General features: G+C 37.4%; 1 protein-coding gene and 4 long non-coding RNA genes across 6 annotated transcripts; 3 read left to right on the top strand and 2 right to left on the bottom strand.

Moving 5' to 3' along the window:
* Positions 1-164: 164 nt before the first annotated feature.
* LOC131017880 (uncharacterized) lies at positions 165-911 on the bottom strand. The gene is made up of 2 exons (XR_009099910.1): positions 744-911; positions 165-392 (listed from the first exon to the last, which is right to left on the bottom strand). It is a non-coding gene; the product is annotated as an uncharacterized LOC131017880 (long non-coding RNA).
* Positions 912-1312: 401 nt separating this feature from the next.
* Positions 1313-4014, top strand: LOC131017866 (uncharacterized). Its single transcript, XM_057946613.1, has 6 exons — positions 1313-1739; positions 2043-2154; positions 2609-2659; positions 2749-2880; positions 3059-3141; positions 3641-4014. Exons 3-6 carry the CDS (start codon positions 2651-2653, stop codon positions 3738-3740), a joined length of 324 nt encoding a protein of 107 aa, XP_057802596.1. The 5' UTR covers positions 1313-1739; positions 2043-2154; positions 2609-2650; the 3' UTR covers positions 3741-4014.
* Positions 4015-16415: 12401 nt separating this feature from the next.
* On the bottom strand, positions 16416-18166 carry LOC131017878 (uncharacterized). 2 transcript variants are annotated; one of them, XR_009099909.1, is made up of 2 exons: positions 16712-18166; positions 16416-16635 (listed from the first exon to the last, which is right to left on the bottom strand). It is a non-coding gene; the product is annotated as an uncharacterized LOC131017878 (long non-coding RNA). The 2 variants fall into 2 exon arrangements; XR_009099908.1 differs by having other exon boundaries at positions 16741-18166.
* Positions 16654-17313, top strand: LOC131017881 (uncharacterized). The gene is made up of 3 exons (XR_009099911.1): positions 16654-16771; positions 16855-16911; positions 17221-17313. It is a non-coding gene; the product is annotated as an uncharacterized LOC131017881 (long non-coding RNA).
* Positions 18167-25442: 7276 nt separating the features above from the next.
* Positions 25443-26477, top strand: LOC131017872 (uncharacterized). The gene is made up of 2 exons (XR_009099900.1): positions 25443-26090; positions 26189-26477. It is a non-coding gene; the product is annotated as an uncharacterized LOC131017872 (long non-coding RNA).
* Positions 26478-27021: the final 544 nt, after the last annotated feature.

The following is a 27021-nucleotide window of genomic DNA, read 5'->3' as shown; positions in this document are numbered from 1 at the left end:
TCTTAGAAGGTTTTAATGAGGCTCGATCTTTTGTTTGCTCTCTTTTGCGCTTTCTTGGATGTTTTGTACTCTTTTACTTTTCCATTAATACAAGCCTTATTCTCATCTCCATCTACTAAAAATGTTTGAGACTCTTTCAAGTTTAGTATATTCCCCTCTAACAATGTGTCCATAAAATGTTTGATAAATCATGTAATATACTTTCGATTGTAGCAAAAGATTAACAACATTACTATTTAGAAGAACTATACAAAGCAATTCAGTATTATAAAATCTAGATATTTGTATATTATAGTTCAAGCCAAACCGTCTATAACATACCATTTTAGCGGCAAGCCTTTATACTCAAACCACACAGTGTCAACACCATGAGTGTGTAGACGGGCTGCAATCTGCAATATATTGAATGCGTGTGTATATGTAAGTATGTGCAAATCTATGCGTATGCAAAATCCCACGAATAATTAGATTCCAGCATTCCCCATGAGTACATTTGTCCCTGAATGCAACTAAAGCAGCAATGTCATATTATAATCCAACAAAAAGTAAAACCACACAACAAACTTGATCAATTAAAGTTGAACCTTCTCACATTACAACTAAAGAAGCAATGCAATTTATAATTTATTATCCAACAAAAAAAACACACAATAAACATGATCAATAATGCTGGAATCTTTTCACATTTAACCAATTATAACATTAAGAATGGAAAATTATGGCGTCTTAGAGAGGGAGATTACCATTGCAAGCTGCAGCAGATGGATTCACTTAAAACTGGAAACAATTTCCTGCAAAAAAAGTAGAATTAAAGTAAGAATTAACACAAAGTAAGATTTAACCCATTACAAAAAATCTTCAATAGTAAGATAAAGAAAAAGAAACTTAACATAAAATAGAAGATAAGTACTGTTGGGTGCAAAACTCTATGCGGCAGAATATTTAGCATTTGAAGTTTTGAACTAATGATAAGCCACCTGGGATCAAATAAGCCATATAGGATATATATTTTAAAGCTAAAAGCTCTAGAATTGCAGGGATTTGAAATAATGATTCATGACGATGCCACGTAGGACCTAAAATCAAGGGGAGGCCAGGAATCTCAAACCGTATTATCATTATATATAATACGGTTTGAGAATCTTGGCCTCTCCTTAATCCAAGGTCCTACGTGGCATCTCTAAGAATTCACTATTTAAAATCCCTGCAATTCTAGAGCCTCTAGCTCAATTCTCTGTCGCTGACGTGGCCATATAATTCCACATAAGCTATATTTTATATATACATTATTTAATTACGTATATATTGATTTAATTAGTTATTATACATCACATTCAATTAATTTAAACACTGTAAAATCATTTGATTTCTCCTCTTCTCTTCCCTTCTCCTCGCCGACCACCCCCACCGGCGATTCGCCCACCGGCCGCAGCCCCCTTCCACCTTCTCCGATGCCACCTTCATTTCCCTCTCTCCCCCACGGCGATCTGACCTCCCAGCGATTCGACCCACCGAATATGGCGGCGATGAAATCTGCCCCTTTCATTCCGATGGCACCTCCATTTGCATCCCCCCGACGATCTGCCCCTTCCACCTTCTCCGACGCTTCCCTCTCCCGGCGGCGACGCCAGTCACCTCCACCATCTCCCTCGACTGACACGCGCAGAAACAACAGTCCGCCGCTTTCCTTGGGGGTCGGCGAAATCGTCGGCTCCTCCCTCTCTTTCATGCAATACATGGTAAGAATTATATTAGGAAAAAACCCATAGTTTTGTAAAGTTCTGATCTTTTGCTTAGAAAGAAAATTTTTTGGAAAGAATTTTAACAAAGGAAACTTAAACCCTAGATTTTTATCTATAAATTCATTACCTTGAATTATTAACGCCACAATCGTGTTTTTACAATTCGCCGCGGCGGTAAGCTTCTTATTCGGCTTGAAATTCGATGGCTGTTTGTCTGCGATTCACCTTTTTATTTATATTTTTCCAGATTTTTGGTTTAGATTTTGTTAATTAACTCTATGTGATTGCTTTAATTCACAGTCGTTCAACCTTGCCTCCCCGACTCGCCACTCAGTCGGCTGTCAATTCTGCTGCACCCCAAACCCTTTTGGGATCTGATCTAAGAGTTTTCCAGAATAGGCGTTTGATTGAGGTATTGTTCTTTATTTCTTGCCTCTGGAAGTCAGATATATTGATTTTTAAAGTTTGATTCGGTTTAAGTTTGATGCACATCGATGCATTTAGTATTCTGATTCGGTTTTATTGGTTTTTTGTTAATCGTCTCCATAATCTGCCTTTGGTTTGGGAAAAGGTTTGGTTCGAATTTGTTTGTGCTGAAAAGTTTATTTTGATGTTTATTTTCTGTTATGTTAGGTTGATGAATTTGCTCTAATCCTCTTTCGGCATTAAACACCAGATGATGGTATTGGAATCAATGATTGCATTCGAATGATGTATTTTCATTCACATGAATTGTTTTTAAATAGAGGCTAGGAAGAGCCCTAAGTCATTGTTTACTTTTTTTCCCCTTCCTTTTTTCATTCTTTCTTTTTAGAGACGATTGGTATTCATTTAATTGTTTCTTTGTATGTTTTCTTGTGTTGCAGGATTTTTTTGTTTCCCAGTTCTCTATCACAATCTCTGTTTGCATGGCTGAAGTAAGTGTTGATTATCTGGTTAGTCCCGAAAAAGATAAATTGGACGATGGGAAAATAAATGATAAAATGAAGGTTCTGCTGGGAATCAGGATTCTCTGAGTAATGGGCGCAGCACTGAGACACCTCCTGTTAGAGCATCTGTTGGTTTCTACCATGCTGGGCACAGTTCCATGAGGAGTTCCGCGGACAAATCGGAGTCTACCAACAGTAGTCAAAAAATGGTTCCTCATTATCTCAAAGCATCTATTGGCTCTTGCCATGATTTTTGTAAATTTGGAAAACAACATTCAATTGAAACTAAAGCAAGGAAGCCCATTCGATTTGTGTTTATTTATGTTTTGGTGGGATTGTTGTATTGACTCGATCATGTTTTAAGTCAGTCTATAATGTATTTGATAGGTTTCCTTATCGGTGGGATGTTTGTGTCGATTTGAGCGTGCGCCGCTTCGTGTACTCGTCATTCGCCGGACTTCTTTATCTCTGTGAGTGTTCTTCTCAAGTTTACATGTTTTTAGTTTTGTTAGTAGTTGATGTTGCGAAATTTGTGATTTTAACATGTTCCATTCAAGGTAGTAATTCATGAGTTTCTGGTTAACAAGAGTTCAGATGCACTATTCTGTTTCTTTTTTTGGGTCGGTTAGAATGCAATTTGTATTGTATACACTTGAGCTCAATAACAAGAGATGGTCTATGAAAATTTTATTGCGGTATGTCTGCATTTCTTGGTAAACAATGAAGACGTTCAGATATTATAATCCGTGGATAGTTTGGATTCATTGGGATATTTATGCTATAGTAGGAAGTTTGGATTTTTCTGATATCTTTCTTATAAAATATTATGCATCTGTTTATGGTTTGAAAGATTTGATGTGTTCAAATCCTTGAATGAGTCATAAATTTGAGATTAGTCTTTATGTTTCTAATAGTTTTTACATGTTTTTTTGGCTTATATGTTTGAGAAAATTGTTGCTTTACCTGCAGAAAAACAGCTTTTTGGAAGAGGGATTTGAGTTCTGTTTCGAAGTCATTAAAATCCAGCATGGTGTTTGTTCAGGATTCAAGATTTGTTGAAGGATGGTGATGAGGGGTTGAAGATTGTAGGCCATTTTTCTGTTCACTCACAAAGGATAGGAAAATTTGTAGCAACAATGATCCAATCTGTATAGCTATAGCTAGGTAGTTGTAGTATTGACTTTGAGCAAATTAAAAAAAAAATGTTATTATAAAATATTGAGTAGTTAACTATGTTTCTATTAGGTTGTAGTTTGAACTATATGCCTTGAATCCGTCCTAGATTCAAATAACACTAAATTATTTATCTAAATTATTCTCTTTTTAGAGAGGTATTTAAATTATTCTCTTACTTGGCTCTTTTACTAAACACTACTCTATTACAACCTTTTCTAATAACTAATATACATATTTATACAAACTAGCAAAGGTGACCTGCGTTTGCACGTAAAAATGAATTATTATTTTTTTGAATAACTTATTATGAATATAAATTTATATTTTATTTCATTTAATAGCAATATTTATCATTTTAATTAGGGGTGTAAATTCGGGTTGCGGGTATCGGGTATACCCTCACCCGCCCTGATACCTACACGGGTATCTGGTGCGGGTATTGTTTTCTCAAAAACTACGGGTATTGGGTACCCTCGGGGTACCCGCGGGTACCCGCATACCTGCATGTAACTTTTAATTAAATAAATAATTTTTATAATTATTAATTACCTTATAGGAAATATGAAATAGAAAGAATATTTTCAATTTTTTTTTCTAATTAATAATTAATTTATTATTTCTTCGTCATAGATTTTATGGATAATTGATAAAATAGAAATGATATTTTAAAAAAAAATTCTAAAATGAGAGACAAAATACCCGCGGGTAAAGAGGATACCCTCCGGCGGAACAAAATACCCGTAATTTTTTTCTAATTGCAGGACAAGAATACCCTTCGGCGGGACAAAATACCCTCCAGCGGGACAAAAAAATCTGCAAAATTAAAAACAATCAAGAACTTGCGAGAAATGAGGGTACCCTCATTCCCGCAGTGGGTATCCGTTGCGGTAGGCGGGACGAGTGAGGGTGGGGGTTTCGGACGATTTTGTCCCGCGGGTACCCGAATTTACACCCTATTTTTAATGTATTTTTCGAACCAATTATTGGTTAGTTCTTAAAAGTATAATGTTATAGAACTCATAAAATTAAAATATTAATTTTAATTAATTGAACATCACCTGATGGATTTTAATTACAATATTTTTTTTGAGGGAAATACATAATAGGGGTTTCAACCCTAAATTTTTGTAAATTTTAGTTTCTATGTGTAATACACCTGTTTCTGGCGATGCATCGTGCCAAGTAGGAGCTCAGCGAGTCGGAGGCGGCAGGTAGAGGGAGATATGTCCGGACGGTATTTGGCGGCGGCGAGTCAAAGGCGGCAATCGACTTCGGGTTCGATTTCGGCGTCGCAGGGGGTATTTGGCTCATCGATTTCCACATTAGTTAAAAAAAAATCATTTCTAACGGTGTTAAGCTCTGTTAAGTAGCGGGGATGGAGGGAGTATTTGGTGCAATTTTGCCACGTTGAGATAGTAAACAACTCTAACCCTTCTAACCCTGACTATAGGGTCCTATAAACGATAGGGACACCAACAACGGGGGAATTTGGTATTAACCCATTATTAAATTTTAAAAATGTTATTCAATTTTATGATTTTTTTTTTGCAGGTAAAACAGGTGGAAGAAAAGGGTGAATGAAAGTCTTTTTAAGAAACATTTCTATTTTAGTTTTACATGTATGTTTACCTTTTTTATTATGATAGTTTGACATGATATGTCAACATTTTTTTAATGAATTATTTCCATAATTTATAAATATATTATAAAATAATTTCTACGTTTATTTTTTATATAAATTATAACAACAAATAATACCCGTCGAAATTCGTATAATAAAATAATGATTCTTGTGAGTTCTATTAAAGTTTTTTTTTTTTTTTTTGAGAAGATTCTATTAAAGTTAATATGCGGTGACTTGAGAGAGAGAGAAAGTGATCAGAATTAAATTCTAGAGAGACTTTTTTGGAATGAGAACTTTTTTGGTTATTTTGTTTATGGTGAAATGGGCATTAGTGCTATTTATGCTATATATTCGTAGAGCTGGCAAATCGGGCGGGCCGGGCCGGCCCGGCCCAACCCAGCGGGCTTTCGAGATTTACCGGGCCGGGTCGGCCCGGCCCGAAATCGATCGGGCTTCCGATTTTCAAGCCCAGTCCAGCCTCGATCGGGCCATCGGGCGGTCGGGCCAAACCCGCCCAATAATTTTTTTTCACTAAATTTTATTTTTTTACAAAAAATTAAATAAACTAAAATAAATTCAAATAATAATTCATTAGTATATTTTTTGACTTGCAAGTCTAATTAACTATTTTTGATTTCATTACAGCAAATTAACATTTTTGATTTTGCTAATGATTTTATTATATAAAAATCAAGAAATCATTAGCAGCAACTCATTAGCAAATTTTAATTTTTGACTTCCAAGTCTAATCGTTAGTATATTACAGCAAATCTAATGTCTTTTTTACAAGAAATCATTACAGCAAATGCATTAGTTAATTTGAATGCATCTAAAAAATATATAGCACTCAGTCTCTCTCTATATATAAAAGATTGTACTCTGTAAAAAATATATAGCACTCTGTAATTTTTAATACTAAAATATAAACTGCATTGTCTCTCTATAGTCTATGACTCCATATACAGATGATCGATAATCAATTAGTGAGAATGTTTAAACTTTGAACTTTGTTTGAAGTTTGAACTTTGGACTTGGAATGAAAGGAGAGTAAGGAGACTTTACGGGAAATTTAGTGAAAGAAAGTAAGAAATTATACTATAATATCAAAAAAAATAAAAAATAAAAATAAAAGAGTGGGCGGGCTTTTAGGCCCGAAAACCCCGGGCTTTTTAGCCCAAAGCCCGGTCAGCCCGGCGGGCTGACTGGGCGGGCTTTTTAGGCCCGGGTTTTTTTGGGTCTATATTTTGTACAGCCCAGCCCAGCCCTAAACACGGGCGGGCCGGGCCGGCCCGTCGGGCCGGGTCGATTTTGCCAGCTCTATATATTCGTCAATTTTATCTTGGGCGAATTGTCGATATAGGCAATGACAATATTGAAGGAAAACTTCGAATAAATAATCACTAATTCTCACTAACTCATATCACTATAGTCATGTTGTAATGGGGATATAACAAATCTATCTAATTTATTAATCGATAAAATTAGTTGAGAGAAAGGGGCACATCAAAGCCATTTTTGCCACTAGGCTGCTACATCGATTTTTTTTTGGATGACACATCAAGCATAATAAAGTTACAACAATTGTAAAGTTATACCAATTTTAAAAACGTTGTGCAAATTCAAAAATATATTTCGTTGTACTTTAACTCCAATAACTCAATTAATTTTTATAAAAAAACTAATAATATTTGAATTAATAGTGATTAACTCCATCTTTTTTTAATTTTAACATTTAATTAATGTTGTTACGATTAACAATTACATGATTGAGCTCTTAATTGGTAAGATCAACTTTTTGGATAAATAAATTTCTAAAGATTTGTGACGATGAACTTGAACATAAGATATTGAGTTAATACATAAAAGTATCAACTTTCATATTGTAAAATTAAAATATAGCCTATGAAATAAAAACATTAAAATATGGCCAGTTTTTATGTAAAAGTACAAAATTACCCCCACTTAAAAATTTTAAAAAATAGCCACTCATTTATCTCTTTCTCTCCTCTCTCTCTTCACATTCACGTCACTCTCTCTCTCTCTCCCTCTCCCTCTCCCTCTCCCTCTTGCTCTCCTTCTCGTCCGCCGCCGCTGTTGCCGCCCACCACCACCGCTACACTGCTGTACTGAGACGGAGGGAGCCGCGCACGCGGCAGCGTTGCTCCGCCACTGCTGACTCGACGGGGAAGAAGACGCTCTTCTGGTTCGGCACCTTTAACTCCGCCGCGCCGCCTCCCCCGATCCGACGCTCCGCCTTCCCCGGTCCGACGCGCCGCCTCCCTGGTTCGACGCTCCCTCAGAAGCCTCCCCCTCCGTTCGCCTACATCAGCGCCTCCTCTGTACACCTGAATTTGAGTCCGCCCCACCCCTGAATTTCAATTCGCCTCGCCGGAGTCGTTGCAGTGGCTGGGCAGATCTGGCGGGGACAATAGAGGATCTGGTGACGACGGCCAAAATGGCGATCATCATGTCCGGAGGTAACTTGCAGTCGCCCATGGCGTTCGTCTTCGCCGCTGCCTTGTTCTTGTTGTGGGATTTTGAGTTTCTCTTGGGAGGCATTGTGATTTCGTCGAGGGTTTTGGGAGGCAGCGTAGGATTGAGGCAACTGAGTTTATTTGCTGTGAATGTGAATGTGATTGGACAAAATTCAGGAAAGGTGGCAGACGGATTAGCGAGAAGTAGTGCCCAATCTACACTAGTATATGTTTTCAACTCTCATCAAATTGTATTGTTAATGCTTTTTAATATGGCTTCACTAAATAAGCTGCATTTTTTCGATCATCAAAAAATTTACTTTTTTATAATGTTAAGACTTATAATTTACACTACCTAAAAAGAACGAGAGAGTTAGAATTATCATTTTGTATTCAAACTACAACAAACAAATTTTAGTTAAGAAACAGTAAATTCAGAACGTAATTTTCTTAAATTCACAATTGGATTAATGAATTCACAACTTAATGTTTTTAAATTCACAATTAGATCCATGAATTCATAATCAGCTCGATGAATTCACAACTTAATGTTCTTGAATTCACAGCTTAATATTTTTGAATTTACAACCAAATTTATAAATTCACAACTAAAATAAATTCTAGTTTTAATTGTGAATTCAAACTTTAAAAACCCCAAATTCACAACTACTTGAATTCACAATCAAAATAAATTCTGGTTGTGAATTAAATTTTAATTGTGAATTCGACTGGTTGTTAATTCACAAACAAAAAATTCTGATTGTGAATTAAATTTTGGTTGTTCATTCGACTGTTTAGGGTTTAGATTGGGTTTAGGGTTTAGGTTTTAGGGTTTAGTTTTTAGGGTTTAGGGTTCAGTTTCAGTTTTAGTTCAGTTCATCAGTTGTGAATTCACAACTAGGGTTTAGGTTTAGGGTTTAGTGTTTCACTTCAGTTCAGTTGTGAATTCACAATCGTAACAATTCACAACTAGGGTTTAAGGTTTAGATTGGGTTTAGGGTTTAGGGTTTAGTTTCTAGGGTTTAGAGTTCAGTTCAGTTCAGTTTCAGTTTCAGTTTCAGTTCAGTTGTGAATTCACAACTAGGGTTTAGTGTTTCAGTTCAGTTCAGTTGTGAATTCAAAATCGTAACAATTCACAACTAGGGTTTAGGTTTAGGGTTTAGATTGGGTTTAGGGTTTAGGTTTTAGAGTTTAGGGTTTAGTTTTTAGGGTTTAGGGTTCAGTTCAGTTTCAGTTTCAGTTCAGTTCAGTTTCAGTTCAGTTGTGAATTCACAACTAGGGTTTAGGTTTAGGGTTTCAGTTCAGTTGTGAATTTAATGTTTCAGTTCATTTCAGTTCAGTTGTGAATTTAGTGTTTCAATTCAGTTGTGAATTCACAATCGTAACAATTCACAACTAGGGTTTAGGTTTAGGGTTTAAGTTTAGGGTTTCAGTTTAGTTGTGAATTTAATGTTTCAGTTCAGTTCAGATGTGAATTTAGTGTTTCAGTTCAGTTGTGAATTCACAATCGTAACAATTCACAACTAGGGTTTAGGTTTAGGGTTTAGGGTTTAGGGTTTAGGGTTTCAGTTTAGTTGTGAATTTAATGTTTCAGTTCAGTTTAGTTTCAGTTCAGTTCAGTTGTGAATTTAGTGTTTCAGTTCAGTTAAGAATTCACAATCGTAATAATTCACAACTAGGTCGATGAATTCACAACTTAATGTACTTGAATTCACAACTAGCTCGATGAATTCACAACTTAATATTCTTGAATTTACAACCAAATATATAAATTCACAATCAAAATAAATTACAGTTTTAATTGTGAATTCAAACTTTAAAAACTCAAATTCACAACTATTTGAATTCACAACCAAAATAAATTCTAGTTGTGAATTCGACTGATTGTGAATTCACAACCAACATAAATCTGGTTGTGAATTAAATTTTGGTTGTGAATTCGTTTGTTGTGAATTCACAACCAAAAAATTCTAGTTGTGAATTAAATTTTGGTTGTGAATTCGACTGGTTGTGAATTAAATTTTGGCTGTAAATTCGGCTAGTTATGAATTCACAAACAAAAAATTCTGGTTGTGAATTCGACTGGTTGTGAATTCTCAATTCACAACCAGTGTGAATTCACAACCAAAAAATTTTGGTTGTGAATTCACACTGGTTGTGAATTGCGGGATTTTTTAAAGGGGTGATGTAAAGTGGACATTTTTTAAATTTTTAATGTGGAAGGGTATTTTTGTAACAGTGGCCATTTTTTAATATTTTTATCCTAGTGGACAATTTTTAATTTTACAATATGAAAGTGGCCATTTTAAAAATCCACTCTAAGATATTTAGGTTTAAATATTAATAAATTATTTTATTATTAGGCCAACTCATGTACACAACTCACATGTATATATATATGAACAAATAAATATATTATCAACAAATAAATTTAAAAATAGATGGATAATGGATTCGAACGTGAGATCTTTGGCCTCGGTTAATAACGACGCTACCACTAAACCAATATTATTAAATGAAATTTTATTAAATAAAGGGGAAAAAGAAACCTAGAAAACCCTTGAAGGCACAGAGAAGCGATCTAAAGGCTGAACCTCGATAAAACCCCAGTAAAACGAAAAAGAGTACTCATCTAACAAAGACAAAAAATAAACACCACAAAAATGCAACCAATCGGAGCCCAATGAAATGTGACATGAGGTGAGCTTCGGACTAGCGTATGCCACCCCGGAAAGGCACGACAAAGCTCGGATAAACTTGGAGCTTCGGACTAACCATCACCTCAAGCATACTGAAGCTATTATCACGCCGAGAGAAGATAAGAGACACACCTAGGTTGAGCAAAGAACGAAGCCGACTTGAGAGCCCACGCATCCAACCCCAGCGCACTAGGTGGCTGAAAAAACTACGAGAACTTGAGAAGCCAAAGAACTGCAGGACAACCTCAGCAACGGCCACCAGCTGCTGACGGAATGCCCCAAGTCAGGGAACCAAATGCGAACAAAAACATCACATGAGCACGATCGACCCAGCCTCCAGTGCACAAGAGGTCTGTAAAAAGGTCGTCGTGCTCAAAACACCGGCAAGCTCCATGAAAGCCAGCTGAACACTGACGAGAGACGACCTGCCCCATGTTTCTTGATGAAATGCCGCCGAGTGAGACCACTTTCTAGAATTCAGAAATAGACAGTAGCATGATGTTGAGCATAGGAGCACAACGCAAGACCCAGTGAAACAACAGACAAATCAGCCAAGAGAAACCTCGATGCTGATTAGAGAGACTCATGAGGTCTCTCCAATTGCGGAGCCACCCATGAAGCCCGACTCCCTAGAGCCCAACACCTAGCGCACTAGAATGTTGATAAAAGCTCCAGAAAACGCTCTAACCACAACCACCAAAACACCCGACCGACACACCAGAAGCCTAGAGCCGCAAACAAAGAGTAGCCATGTAGAGTCGCGGAGACATCAGAAACATTAAGAAGTCATGCGAAGGTGGCTATGAGTGGCCATGTCAATACGAACTTCGTGTTTTATGGCATCAATCTCGTGGGGACACCAGCCAACCGTCATGTTATAATTTGCCATAATATTCGCAATTTTATTTCCTTCTCCGATGATTTAAGTAATTTACATCTGGAAACCCTAAAGGAGACCAAGAACGTTACGCCAAGATGCAACAAACCTCCAAGGGACCGTCGTGGATCGGGACCTAAGGAAACGAATCATGTAAATCTGATGTGTATTTTAGTTGTTCATATTCTTGGATTATTTTATGCTTTATTGAATTTAATATATACAATTAAGTTATTTTTGGTGCAGGAATTGAAGAATTCGATGTTGACGAAGTCAAGTGAAAGAAAGTGGAGAAGTTTGATGCAAAACGATAAGATTATTATTATTATTATTATTATTATTATTATTATTATTATTATTATTATTATTATTATTATATAATATATTTTATAATTAAGCATTAGTTGACGAGATGTATTAGTTTTTGGGCTTAATATAGATTGATTCTTATTTGGCCCATGAACTAAAGGGTGATTGAGTTCATTTTATTAGATGAGGATGTGGACTTTATTTAGGAGTGTTGAGAAACTTGTGGAATATCTTAATTCTTGTTTTGATGATACCAAAATTCATAGGTCTTTATTGTAATAGACTAGAACTGTTTGAACTCAAGTGTTAGAGTTCGTTTCTAGTTTAGCTTGCGGTTCTGAAGACTGAAGACTGAAGACTGAAGGACGAAGGACTGAAGACTGAAGACTGAAGATACCAACTGAAGTATCAGTTGAAGAATCAGTTTGGAACTGATTACTTAATGCGTGCCGCGTGGACTCAGCGGACCGATACTAAAGTCAAGTATCTGTTAAACATTCTTCCTCGGACTGAACTTCCAACGTTCAAAAGAAGCCACGTACTCCAAAGGTACAACCGCATTAAATGCAGAGATCTCAGGATCATTCCTCTCTGCAGAGGTCATTCCTATTTGGTGGCTACTTTATCAGAGACGTTCCATCTCCTGCTCTTCAACATAGCCGTTCCCACCAAACAAGGAACCTCGAAGATTGAAGCCTCAGCCCAAATTCGAAATGCTCTCCAACGGAAGAAATCTTGAAAACGTTCTCCGCCAACGGATCTATTCAAGACCTCTCCTATAAATAGCGCTCGAGGATCACTTCAATCTTCACCGATTCAACGACATAAGCTGAAACTCTGCCAAAATAGTTTCTCAGCCAAAAGCTTAACCTCCCCAAAGCTTGAATCGAAGAAGAGAATTCCAAAGCCAAAAATCAGTCACTGCTGATTACACACATTCTCTTAGACCTTAGGCAAACCTCTGTTTACCCAGAAGCCTAGGTCAAACTTGCTCCAAAGAACTTGTTCTTTGAAGTATAGTTGGCAAGTTTTCAAACCTCCTTCCGAGAGATAGAATCGAGTGTTTGAGTGGTTAGGAGTTCAGGAAGGTACTCTGACTCTGTGAGATCTTAGCACGAGTTGTGCTAGGAGTGAGAAATCCGACACGAGTGAAGTGTGGGTACTGAAGAGTGGAATCTTCAATGGTACGGTTGTGTGCACCCGGCAAGCACACGGTTCGGTTTGCAGTGCACCAGTTAAGCACTTGCAGAATGGATTGTTGGTCTGATCAACCGACCGTGGATATAGGAAGTGTTTTCCGAACTACGTAAAAGTCTCTGTGTTATTTACAACTTTCAGTTTTACATTCTTACTTGTGTTCTTTCATTTGATAAACTGAATACTGAATAACTACAAAGAGAAACCTAAGACTAACAACGTGCTCAACCGAGGCTATTACAAAACAAAGTTATTTCTGCTGCGTATGACATCAGTCTGACTGATCTATCCTCTGATAGTCAGGAAGAGTGATATCATCTATGTTTTAGCAAACTCGACTGAAGCCCTTACGTGCATTAGTTAAGTTCCAGTAACTTAAGTTAAGTTCCAGTAACTTAACTGATAACTCCTTACTGAAGAGTTTTTCAGTATCAGTCGTCAACCCTGTTTGGTGAAAACTCATTTCAGTTAACAGGTGTCATAGTTTGCTTATAAAGTTTCGTTTTGATCTCTATCTTGAGATCCCTCTGTTTTAGAGGAGAAAAATAGCCCATAGATGTATTCCCCCCCCCCCATACACCTATTCGAGACCCTTCGGACCTAACAATGAGGAGTTAGGTGGCTAGGTAATTAGATTAGGAGGTGGAGATTTTGACCTTGGCAGAAGAGACTTGGACGAACATCAACACATTCACGGCGACAGTAGAAGTTTTCTTACTTTTGTTTATTTTATTTCTTAGTTTAGATTTATTTTGAGTATTAAAGATGTGTTCTTACGTTTCTGGTAATATTATATATTTCAGTTTATTAGATTAGTAATTATGTTTTCTTTATTTGTTTTTATTGTGTTTTATTTTAATAGCATGAGTAGTTAATTTTCTTAATTCGGCAAGAATATTGAAACAATAATTTAATTTCTGTGAGACCTAATTGTTTATATAATTGATTCCTATAAATTTCGATTTATTCCTTGTGTTTAGAGTCAATTCGATTTTATTTGAGTCTCATCAATTTAGATTTAATTGGATTAAAGTCAATTGGTTCCTCCAATCCGTAATTGTTGGAATATGGCTGATTAGTGATAAAGCTACCATGTTCGTAGTAGGGATAATTTGGTAGACGAATTATTACTTGTGTTTTTGGGTAATTTGTCTAAATTGGGTCTTAATGTTATTGAAACATTAAATTTAGGTTTGGCGTCCACAACTAGGTTATGTTTTAATAAGAGAAATAGTTAGGTCTGGCGTCTATAGCTGGCTATCGACAAAGTAAGTAGAAATTGGGGTATGTCTGTTGCATTCACGGTATCGTATAACTGGTTGGTTAATAGGGATTAATTTAGCACTGTGTCGATGATCGGAGTTATTAAATTAGTATGAATTTATTCGAGCCGAGTTATATTTGTTTGATTAATTTCTAGTTGCAATTTTTGTTGATTTATTTGCTTTTCGTAGTTTATTAGTATTTTCTCCAATTTAAGGTGTGGTGGCTACACCAAACTTGATCTTTAGGAAATTGAGTGCATTTACCCATTCTCTGTGGTTCGACCCTACTTATTGTTATACTCATTTAATTTTGGGTGAATTGCAGGAATTATTTGGTGGTATACGACGTCCACCAAATTGGCGCCGTTGCCGGGCAACGGTGCTAATTGTTTTTCTTTTTCCTATTGATTTTTTTATTATTATTGTTTATGAGTAGGTCTTCCCAAGTTTTATGGCATAAAAGGAGAGGATCCATACAATTTTCTCAGTGAGTTTGTTAAGCTATGCAAGGTGCAGAAACGACCAGCGGGGGTCTCCGATCACTACTAGAAAAACGCTCATAGATAACGGATTTTTTCCGTTATCTATGAGCAAAAAAATCGTTGTGTATAGTGGTGTTATCTATTCTATACGTCATACACAACGGTTTCAAAACCGTTATGTATAGTAGCATAGATAACGGTACGATGCGTCATACATAACAGTACGCATCCGTTATCTATAAAGGTTATACATAACGGTTTTTCACCGTTATGTATTAAGATTTTTCCGTTATGTATTAATTTTTATTTTATTTTTTTATCATAGTTAACAGTTTTTTGCACTTTTTATAACGATTTTAACTGTTATCTTTGATAGAATACATAACGGTTTTTCACCGTTATGTATTAAGATTTTTCCGTTATGTATTAATTTTTTTTTTTTTTTTATCATAGTTAACAGTTTTTTGCACTTTTTATAACGGTTTTAACCGTTATCTTTGATAGAATACATAACGGTTTTTTGCACTTTTTATAACGATTTTTTGCACTTTTTATAACGATTTTTACAGTTTTTATAACGATTTTAACCGTTATCTTTAATTAGAATACATAACGATTTTTTGCACCTTTTATAACAGTTTTTTGCACTTTATATAATTGTAGTATATTTTTAAATTTTGCAATTTTTATAAAACGACAAAATGATAAAATCAACGATAACAATATTATATATCATCCAAAAAATTCATACATTATTATACAAATGAACCAAATATCAAGTATACATCATCATTGCATATTCCGATTCAAAATTGAAAATACCAACTACCTTATAGCTAAAACAAAAATCTATCATACAATGTTTCTAGCACCAAGTCCTCAAGAACTAGTTAATCAACCTGCTATGATTCTCTGGTTGTCTTTTGACCTCAAGCCATCCCAAGCTACCATAGCCCATGTACTTTACTGAGATTCTCGCAGTCCCCACAGCCCATGTACTTTACTGGTTCTCCTGCATCACTTTTCTTCTTCTTTATCTGGAATAAAGGTTGAATAGGTTTTTGAGAAAAAACTAAACCGTAAACCCTAGAATAAAGGTTGAATAGTTGTTTAAGCATTTAAGCATCAATTAATGGCCGATACATTCTGTGTGTAATGACCCACTCTTTTATATATTTTAAATCCAGTTATGAGTGTTTATTTTTGTTCATCAGTGAATGAAAACGGTTATTATCCTGATATGAATTCAGCTTATGATCCTGAATTTATATTGTTAAAACAGTCAATGATATTATTTCAGAGTTATAACTGACTTAGCAAAGTCACGTTATTTATTTAAGCGAGATGGAATTAGAATTTATTTTTACTCAAGTCGTGGATTATTTCCGACTCGTGAGTTAATTAAATCTGCGGATTTAATTTAGATTCATTTTATAACTTATCGATTTTAGCGAGTTATCACATGTCGAAATCGAGATTTATGTAAATATACAGTATCAAGCAGAATCGAAGCCAGTATTTTATTACAGTTACTGAATCACAGAGATTTGTTTATTACAATATATATATATATATAAAATACTACAATCTGCTTCGATAAAACAGTATTACACGCACACAACATATTTTTACAACTACAAGTAACAATATACAATATTCCAATCACATTGATACATTGATGTCCACAACTCATAATAACATACAAAGTCATCAGTATCATTACACAAACTTTCTTTTTCGCTCCACCATGCTTTTCTCCCCATTCATACAACACCACCACTACACTTTGTCAAGCCAATTGAAGAGCAACAACTCCTCCTCACTTAGTTAACTCCAGCCAAACAACACCACATTCTTCCACCTTATTCCCATATATCAACCGCAATTAATGGAGAGCAACAACTAATCATTTCAGCTATTTTCAATTTGCTCAATACCTCAACAATTGAAGGAGTAGAGAGATAACCTTCATTCATTACTCTGCCAAGTTCAAAGGGGTAAGCCATACTTCAACTCTCTCTAGCTCTGCCATGTATTCCTCCTGCATTATTAAGGGGAACATCATATGATTCTATTTCAGATTCTATCAGCTTCATTTAAACCAACGACAATCAGCCAACCAACAGTCATTTTCAAGGTATTAATTCAATACCAAATATTCAATCCAGTTGTATGCATATCAAAGCATGATCAGTATATAATGATAGAAAACATTTTTGCATAATGGACATAGCAATCAACTAAAGTCAGTTTTTATGTGTTATTCATGAGTTAGACAATGAGGACTTTCGAAATAGAAACAAACCACTATGGCTAGTTTTACCCACTGCATAATCGAATTATAGAAATACTAGAGCTCAATAGAATCATGAACTGAGTTTACAACAAGCTTTGAGTTTCGTTCACAATAGAGTATTAAGAATGAACTTAGCTTCGAATGGAAAAGGGCGCAGCCTGTTCGGTCGAGCCATGAAGCGATGATTGGGCGACGGCTCAAGGGGATCCAAGCGCCAACCGTGAATCACGGCGACGTGCAGAGGTACGCCGGACTCGTACGCAGCAGCGGCGGTTCCAAGGACAGCAGCGTTGACGGCGTCGAGCGGTGAAAGGTAGAAGACTCCCGACCTCAGCGATGGTCCTCGCCGGATTCCAGTAGCAGCAGCGGCGTCGGGGCTCGGAGAATCGACGGAGACAACAGACTTTCGACGGTGAAGTCCGAGAACGGCAACAGCAGCAGGCGGCTTAGCTGCTGCCCGTCGATCCAGAGAGAGAAAAGGGGGCTGGACGGCGGCTGGACAGGGGGCTGGACGGCGGCTGGATGCGAAGCTGGTCGACGAAGGGAGAGATGACGGGCCGATCAGCTGCTGCTCGGCCACATCCGGAGGAGATTCGAGGGAGCAGAAAGAGAGGCGAATCTGGTCGGAGAGAGAGTCGCGGCGGCGGTGCTCGTCGGTTGCTCAGTGACGGCGACTCATGGTGAACGACAGAGGCAGAGCCTTGCTACTTGACGAAATTCGACGGAAACTAGAGAGGACTCGTCGATTGCTCTGAATCGGAAGACAGCGGCGCTGAATCGACGAAGCCGGATTTGGTGGGCTGTGAACGAGAGAAAGAAGAGAGGCGAGGAGGCGTCGGACCTTGGCGCGGCTGTCGACCTCGCCGGATTCCGGAGCAGCGGCGGCGAGCCCTCATTGGAGAAGAGAGAGATGAGAATTGAGAGGAAGAGAGAGAGATCTATTTGTGTGGGTGCGTGTGAGTGTGTATTGAGAGAGAGAGAGAGAACCGAGATGTTGGGGGGGGAAGATTTGGGCTTTTTCCTATTTTAATTAAAGTTGGGCTCTTTTATTTTAATTGGGCTTTCTTTATTGTAATTGGGCCTTTATTTAAATTCTTTGGGCTTTTATTTAATTTCTTTGGGCCTTGTTGTATTTATTTCAGTGGGCTTGAGTTGGGCTGGCTTATTTATTAATTTTGGGCCTTGATTTATTGATATGGGCCGATTTTTAATTACTGATTGGGCCTGTGAATTTATATGGACATTTGATTATTCACTTATTTGGACTGCTGTATCATTTCAGTTGGGCTTTGGTTATTTTATTTCATTGGGCCGAATTTATTTAAATTGAAGCTCATTTATTTTATTTTAATTGGGCTGTTATATTATCTTTGTTGGGCCTCGTTTGATTTATTTAATTGAGCCCAGCTAATCAAATTATTTATTTATTGGGCCAAGATTTATTTAATTACTTGAGCCGATGAATTTTTTCAATTGGACCTCTCATGTTAATTATTCAAGCCCACTTTTACTTAATTATTAGGTTACCTTATGTTGAGCCTTTTAATTATTTAATCTTATAACATTACTTATTCCTATTTATTAAGCCGATTAATTATGAGGTTATAAAGCGAATAAGCTGAAGTATTTATTTATTTTCTATTGACTACGAGGAGCGGGGTTTATTTAATTGACGGATTAGAACACCCCGAAGAGAACAGATTAATTTTTGTTAATTATCCGGCTTCATGAGACGAGACTTAGCTTTTGTTTAAATCCGATAGCCTGGATTAACAATAGAAATTCCCTGATTATTATCTCAGAATAATAGTTCATGCATACGAGATTCATGCATAGTTTAATTACGCATTCTCATTTAATTGAGAATTTTCCCTCGATTTAAAGGCTTACGTTATTTTCTCGGATTAAAGGTCGAGAGCAAGAATAAGAGCTCGTCAAGGGGTCACTAATCTGTAGCAAAGCTTTGCTATCAGGTGGGTTACTTTCATATATATCAAATGAGTTTAATGTTATGTTTGAATAGTTATTTCATTGCAAAATCTTTGAACTGAAAATTATTTCAACTGTTGTCTTGCCATAAATGTTTCAATGTTTGGTATGATATCTATCTGATGTGGCTTTGCCAGTTATTATGAAATCGAATTCGGGTCCTGAGCAGTTGATAGCTATCCTGCCAGGGCTAGTGTACACCAGTGACCGTGAGTCATCTAGCGGGTTGGCCGGTCAAGTGTCCGTGAGAGGTGGCCACCTCTCCGGCACACAGTTCCAGATATGATAGATTACAAGAGAACTTAGTCTGCAGACGAACTTTAAGAATCACAAATGAATTTAGTAAGCTTGGGCCTTTTTAGCGAAAAAACTCCCTTGCTGTACTGTTTATGATGGCATGACAATTTACAACTTTACGAAGCATGTTATATTTCATAGTAGGCATATGTGCCCACTGAGTACTTTTGTACTCAGCCCTGCATATATTTCTAAATGTGCAGGTTGAGCAGCTGCCGATGGTGATGAAGTGACGAGCGGGACTCTTTTGTCTTATTATGTATTAATGAACTCTAGGGTTACATGTCTTCATACATGTAATCAGAATCATATTCCGCTGCGTACTCAGAAGCTTTATGTTTATTTGGCTAAGTCAGAGATATCTGAACTTACTAGTTATTTGAGTCTATAAGACTAAACTTCTGTTATATTATAAATATCCTTTTTGTTAAATGATGAAATGCGATCCCTCCTTGTTTGATTATCCCCTTTCTATCCCGCTTCTAATTTCCCTCTATTATTCACGGTTTTCCGGCTTAATTATCCTTAATTAGGTCCGGTCGTGACAGAGTGGTATCAGAGCAGTTCATTTGCTCTGAACCCTAGAGTTAGCCCATTTTTCTAGTATGATCACTAGTATATATGAGTCAGTCAGCCAAAGCTCATCACTTCATCACATCGTCATGCTCAGCAAGAAAGAAGGTGGTAATGATTTTAAAACATTGAGAAGTTCACGTTTTATATGAATGTACTGATGCTTACATTCAAGTTTTATGCTTTATTGATTGATTAGATATCTCAATGAACTTAGATGCGTTAAGAATGCATGATCACTGTTACGAGAAGAACAATAGAAGCTAGAAACTCAGTTATATTTCACTATAGCCATGGTGAAGAGCTAAGAAAGAAAAAGAAAATCCCATGAAAGCAGTGCAAGCGGAGTGCCACGCACGAATCACTGAAGCAGGCATAGTTCTTCATTCAGGTTGTTCACGAGTGACAGAACACCGAATCGACTATTGCCTTATTTGATGATAGATCACGTGAGTCATTGCTCGTAGCGACGAGTGTGACTTATGTAATCAGCTAGCTATCGCATAATGAGCTAAGACTCATTACTAACTCTCGATTATCACCAGTTATGGCATGAAGAGAACCTTCATGATTTATGTTTGAACTTCAGAGTCGGACTCATATGCAGTTATAACACTTTGTGTATGATGTTATAACATCGCGATTAGAACTGCCAGCTTACAGTTTCAGCTATTCAGAACCTTTATGATTACAATTACCTATTATATTACACGTGAGCATGATTTAGAATCCCTATTGATTACGATCACCTGCTACAAATCGAAAGAAGGATAGGTGCCATGGGTAACTAGAAGTTACCAACCATTATGATTGACTAGAAAAATCTATACAAGTGCGTAAGACGGGAGGAGTTCCTGAAGATGGTTTGGAGTTTAACAAGAGCTAGAAATATCGACAATGGTTCGATGTTAAAGTTAAGAGATTGAGATTATGATGAGAGACTAAGCAGGTTAAGTATGCATACCTTAGTCGATCAGAGACATTCCCCAGTTAGAACATTTTAGACCAAACATTCAGTTTAGTAGCCAGAATGCAAGCATTGACTAAGGTCATTCCATGACTTAGAATTACACATGGGGACACATACCCTATAAAGGTACTCAGATGAGCAAAAGCTATTTCCTTATTGAATGCGTGATGATTCAGAAGGTCTTTTGCAATAACACGGAAGAGTGCTTCAAATTATATGGTTGCATTTCAAGAGCTATGTGAAGGAACACTAAGTACTAGAAGTACTACAGTAAGATCATATAGAGGAACATTGTTGAGTAAGGTCAAGCCTACCTTATTTCACCTATAGAAGATGTTTAAGGATTGCATTAAACTAGGAGGCAGACTCCAAGTTTGAGAAGCTCTAGAATATTCTCAAGGACATGTTCAAGATATTAAGAAGAAAGTAGTGATTTTAGACCAAATATACCTTTTGCAGCCAAGGAATAAGAGTTTCCAAGTTCGGAAAAGTATTTCCGAGTGACAGAGAAGTAGTTATGTCGGACCTGGCCAGTCCATATGGCCAAAATCTCAGTAGTCGTCATATATGGGTCTTTAAACCTATATATTTTAAACCTTCATCTGAAAAGCCAAACGGGTTCAGACTATTAGGTCATTTCGTTTCGACCTTTCAGTCAATTCATTTCTACCCTATGGTTATTCATTTTCAATTATTTGGCAAATTATTGAAACACTTTGCCTAATTGCCATTTGTGATTTGAATCATTGCGATATACTAGCTATTGGTAGATTTTCTGTGACCCAAGGACAAGCAGATACTCATCAGATTAAATCAGTCAAACACGTATGCTTCAATCCAAGGGTCAAGCACGTAATGCATACAGACATTCTCTTGTGCATTTAGTAGGACGTTATTTGTGTATTTCAAATACGATGATCATTTCGATGCTTTTGTATGCCCCTATGTTGGCTTAGTTATTTTGATAAGTATTAGTACGAAAATGCTGGTTCATAGGGCATTTCGGAACTGAGCTCTTTCATGATGACCTTGCTAGATAGCTAGTTCATCGTGTATAATGCTTGGATAGATCACCAGATCTATATTCAATTGTTGATGAAATAGTCCTCATTGATACTAATTTCCCATGTCTATGTAGCGACCCTATCAGTCTTTTGCGACAAGTTACTTCCGCTATGTTATTTATATACTTTCATGAGGAAGAGTATGAGCGAGATTTGAGAATCAAGAAAACAATTTACAGAATCGATGATATGCATCTGTGTATTACATTGGTGACTATATGTCGACTCATCGGAATGCCAACAAAGCAAAGGCGTCCGAGAGAAGTTGGATAGAACAATAGTATGCCTTGTGATGTTGCATTAACAACTTGTGTTTTGACCTAATAGAATGCCGTCAAAACGAGGACGACCAAGAGGAGGGGGCAGGATTCCCCGAAATGAAGGAAGAGGCCCAGAAACAGGGCTAGAACCAGAAATAGTTCAACCACCTGTTCAGCCAGAACGACGGATTGAAGAATTATTCTTGCGACAGAACCCACCTACCTTCAACGGGACAGGAGACCCGGCAGAAGCTGAAACTTGGGTTCGCGTTATTGAGCGCATTTTCAACTTCCTGCGTTGCACCGACCAAGAGCGCCTGACTTGTATGTCCTTTCAGTTGACTGGGTCAGCTGATTTCTGGTGGGAAGCACGGATGAAAACGATGACAGCAGAGCAGTTAGAAAACCTGACTTGGGAACAATTCAAAGCCAGTATATATGACAAGTATATACCCAAGAGCTACCGCAAGAAGAAGGAAGCTGAATTTTACAATCTAAAACAAGGGAAGATGTCGGTAACTCAATACGACAGGATGTTCTGCAATATGTCTAGATATGCGCCGGAACAAGTTGACACAGATGAAAAGATGGCTGAAAAGTTTTGTGCCGGTCTGAGGCACGAAATTAGGATGGCTTTGGCAAGCCACGGAGGATTGTCTTACACTGAGTCGCTCAGCCGAGCGTTAGACATTGAGGCAGCCATGCCAGGAGAAAGACTTGCAATTGTACCTGCGCCAGCACCTCCACATGATCAAAGTTATAATCAGAATTTCAAAGGAAAGAGGAGATGGGACAACAGTAACCCGAACCAAGGCGAGAAGAGGCCATGGCAGGGACGGGTCTTCCAGTCACAGGGCTATGGAGGCCAGAGTGCACCGAAACAGATGGGAAATAACCAACAGAGAGCCCCACATTGCCCCAAATGTAACAAAAATCATGTGGGAATCTGTAAGGCCGGCAGTGATAGTTGCTATATCTGTAACCAGAAGGGGCACTATGCAAACCGGTGCCCGAATAAGCAACATGGAACGGGTTCAAGACCAAACACACCTATCCAGGCTCCGCATCTGCGAGCAATCCAAGCTTTGCCCCAACCATACCCAAGGCAGCAACCACAGTAACAGCAGCAACAACAGAAACAACATGAAAAGCCTCGTCATGCTAGAGCCTATGCTATGAGGCAGAAGCAGCCCGAGAACAACCAGGGAAACTTGGCAGATATGGGCATGCTACTCAATACTCCTGTTGTAGTTCTATTTGATACGGGCGCATCGCATACTTTCATTTCAAGTACATGTGTCGACATATTAAAACTTAAAATGAAAATAGCTGAACATGAGTTGAGTATATCTGTCACGACCGCACTTGCTAAGGATAGCAAATTCGGGAAAACCGCGACTAAGGGAGGGAATTTAGGAGCGGGATTTAGAAAGGGGCATATTCGGTTTCTTGATGACTTGACTTGTATAAAGAAATCAATCGAAATATCTAGAAATCAATGAAGGCCACAAGGGGACCGTACATAATATTATTCAAAGGGGTACTCAACGAGTTTGAGTACATTATTAAATAGTACATATTGTTTTGACAGATAACATAATGTCTTAGTAAAATCAGTGTTGCAGCGGAATAATAATTTGAGTATATGTATGAAGACATATACTCTACTCTGAGGTACTCGTCCTAGATTGACAGAAGCTCCGCTTGCACACTACATCCTCGATCACAGCTCAACCTGCACATTTAAAAATACATGCAGGGCTAAGTACAAAAGTACTTAGTGGACACTTGCCGAAATTTACATATATGCATAATATTTTATTGTCAAGCCTTTCAACAGTAGTAAAATACGAGGGTTTTCCTTTAAAGACTCGTATTTACCAAACATAATATCATTTCTTTCATCAATAACCCGCGCAGGTATTTTATATCATTAATCACCATATCAGTAACTCGTGCCGAGAGGGAGGCCTCCCTCTACGGACACTATGATCGGCCAACCCGCTAGATGACTCACGATCACAAGGTGTACACTAATTCCGAAGGGATTTGCGGTCCCATCCAGAATCCGAATTCGATTAACATCAGATAGGCAATTAATAATAAAACATAAAGCATTTAGGCATTGACAATATCATTTAAATTCATAAGCATAAAGTCTTAACAATTCTAATATATAAATTTTAGTTTATACATAGAAAGCCTACCTGAATAGCAGACTCACGGTTTAGCTCTAACTCTGGTGCTTGACCTTTAATCCGAGAAAATAAAATAAGATTCTAATTCTCGAAAAATCTCAATAAATGAGGATGCGTGAAATGATTATGCATGACTCATATTCCTTTAATTAAATTATGAGATGCTAATCCTATTTAAGGAATTAAATCTCGTCTTATGAGGTCGGATTATTAATCTTTAATAATCTACTCATCTTAAAATAATCTAATTCACTTACTAATTAATAATTAGTAAGTCTTAAAATCTTCTCTAATTAAATTTAATAGAATAATTATGAAGACCCAATTAAAATAAAATAATCAAGGCCCAAAAGGAATTTAATTCGAGCCCAAAAGAATAAATTCGAAGCCCAGTGCATTAATAATATTAGGCCCAACATCAATTAATTTATAGAGCCCAACACATGAGGCCCAAGATAATAAAATCATGAAGCCCAATAAGTGAGCCCATCATCACCCTTAAAATAATTAGTAAATTTTAATATTAATCTTATCTCGTCAAAACCTTAGACTCAAAACATTATCACATACTACCATTTAGGTTCGAAACTATTTATTCGAACATCAACATGCGCATTAATCATAACTCGTTCTATTTATGTCATCAAGTCAAATATTCCGTCATTTTAAAAAAAACAAAACCTATAATATTACATAGATAAATTATATCATCATAGATCATGCTTTCTCATACATAAAACAATTTAATCATTTTCAAATAATCCATATTAATAAGTCGTTTTGAAAAGAATTAATTTAAATGAGAGTTTAACTCGAAATATTTCATTTTATAATCCATTTATAAATACTTGAAATAAAGAACTCCATTTAAATAATTAATTTAAAGGTCAATATATAATTAAATTAATCAAGCTCAATTTAAATTAATAATTAAGAGCTCAAATAATTTAAATAGATATAAGCCCAAATTAATTAGATAAATTAAGTCTATCATGTTTTTCTTTGAATAAGGCCCAAACAATTTAATTAAAATCGACCCAAGTCTCGGCCCAAACAATTAATAAAATCGGCCCAAGAGGGAGCCCAATATTTTCGGCCCAAACCCGGCTCAAACCCGGCCCAAACCCGGCTGAAACCCTAACCTAAATATACACACACAATAAAACACACTCAACACACACACATCAAATGCGCCTCTCTCTCTATCTCTATCTCTCGGCTCTCTCTCTCCCTACTCTCTCTGCTCTCTCTCTTTACTCTCTCTGCTCTCTCTCTTCGTTCGGCTGAGGGCGGCGCCGCCTCCGGCGCGCCGCCTCGCCGTCGCCTCCTCCCCTCCTCTCCTTCGGCCACCGCGACCAGCCACCAGGTGTCGCCACCCTCGACTCCCTCGCTCCCTCGGCCGCTGGAACCAGGCGCAGCAGCGCAAGCACGCCGCCGCTCCGTCGCCTCCGCCTCTCCTCCATGGCAGATCCGCCGCCGCCGTTCAACGCCACGGCCACCCCTTGTTCTCCCTCTCTCTCTAACCTCAAGAAACGAACACTGTTCATCATCTCTCTCTCTTGCTCGATCCAGCCGTCGCCGCCACGGATTTCGCCGGAGGAGCAGCGGCGATAGGCCGCGCCACCCTCGGCTCTCTCGTCTCTCTCTCTGGATCGACGGGTAGCCTAAGGTAAGCCCTAATTTCTTCCTTTTCTATTTTCCCCCTTTTTTTTCATTTTCTAAATTAAAAATCTGAAATACTCATCTCTTTTTTTTTCTCTTTGGCAGATCGGAGACCACCTCGGCTCCGTCGCCGACCGTCGACCGCCGCAGCCACCGCGGCTGCCGTCCCCTCTGATTTCGACTCACACACACAGTAGGTTCAAGCCACAATTTAGTTCACAAAATAGCATAGGATTTTGAGCAGAAATCAAATACTGTAAATGCTTATTGAAATCTGAAATTCTTTTCTTGAAACTGAACTAGTCTATAAATTTCAGTTCATATGTGCATATGTAAACATGTTGTGAAATATCAGAACAGCCGTATGAATTGGTATGAATTGGTGGTTCCCTGAGGGTGATGATACCTTGAGTAGGTGGATAATAGTCTCTGCAGATATTGTATATCACAAAAATTAGGAATCAATTTGGGAAGAGAATGGAAAGATACAGAAATTTCTTTGTTGCATTACCTTAAAATTGGCTGTGAATTTGGGCTGCAGTAGTTGAAAATGGTGGTGTGAGAATGGTGAAAGTGGCTGTGGTTTTAAAGAAAAATGGGGTGGTTTGGATGGATGAGGATTGTGGAATTTTTCAACTTACAGGTATGAACCCCTTTCAGCCTGCATGTATGACTGAAGAATTTCTTCAGCATGCGCTCAAAATTCTTCAGCATGCTTTAGGATTCAGCATGCTTGCCATTATTCTAATTTAAAAATCTAAGAGATTAATATATTAATTATAAGGTTCCAAACTCATTTAAATACATTAAGACATATAAGCCTAATTCTTATTGAAGCATAAAATCCATTTGAGCTTGCTTCTAACATAAAATAAATTACTCATGGGCTTAAGTAAACAATCGATAAAAGATTCATATTTAACACTTCAGTGTTAAAT

This window comes from Salvia miltiorrhiza, chromosome 3, assembly GCF_028751815.1.
Source record: "Salvia miltiorrhiza cultivar Shanhuang (shh) chromosome 3, IMPLAD_Smil_shh, whole genome shotgun sequence".
Taxonomy (NCBI): domain Eukaryota; kingdom Viridiplantae; phylum Streptophyta; class Magnoliopsida; order Lamiales; family Lamiaceae; genus Salvia; species Salvia miltiorrhiza.
This window is presented reverse-complemented; position numbering and strand designations above follow the sequence as displayed.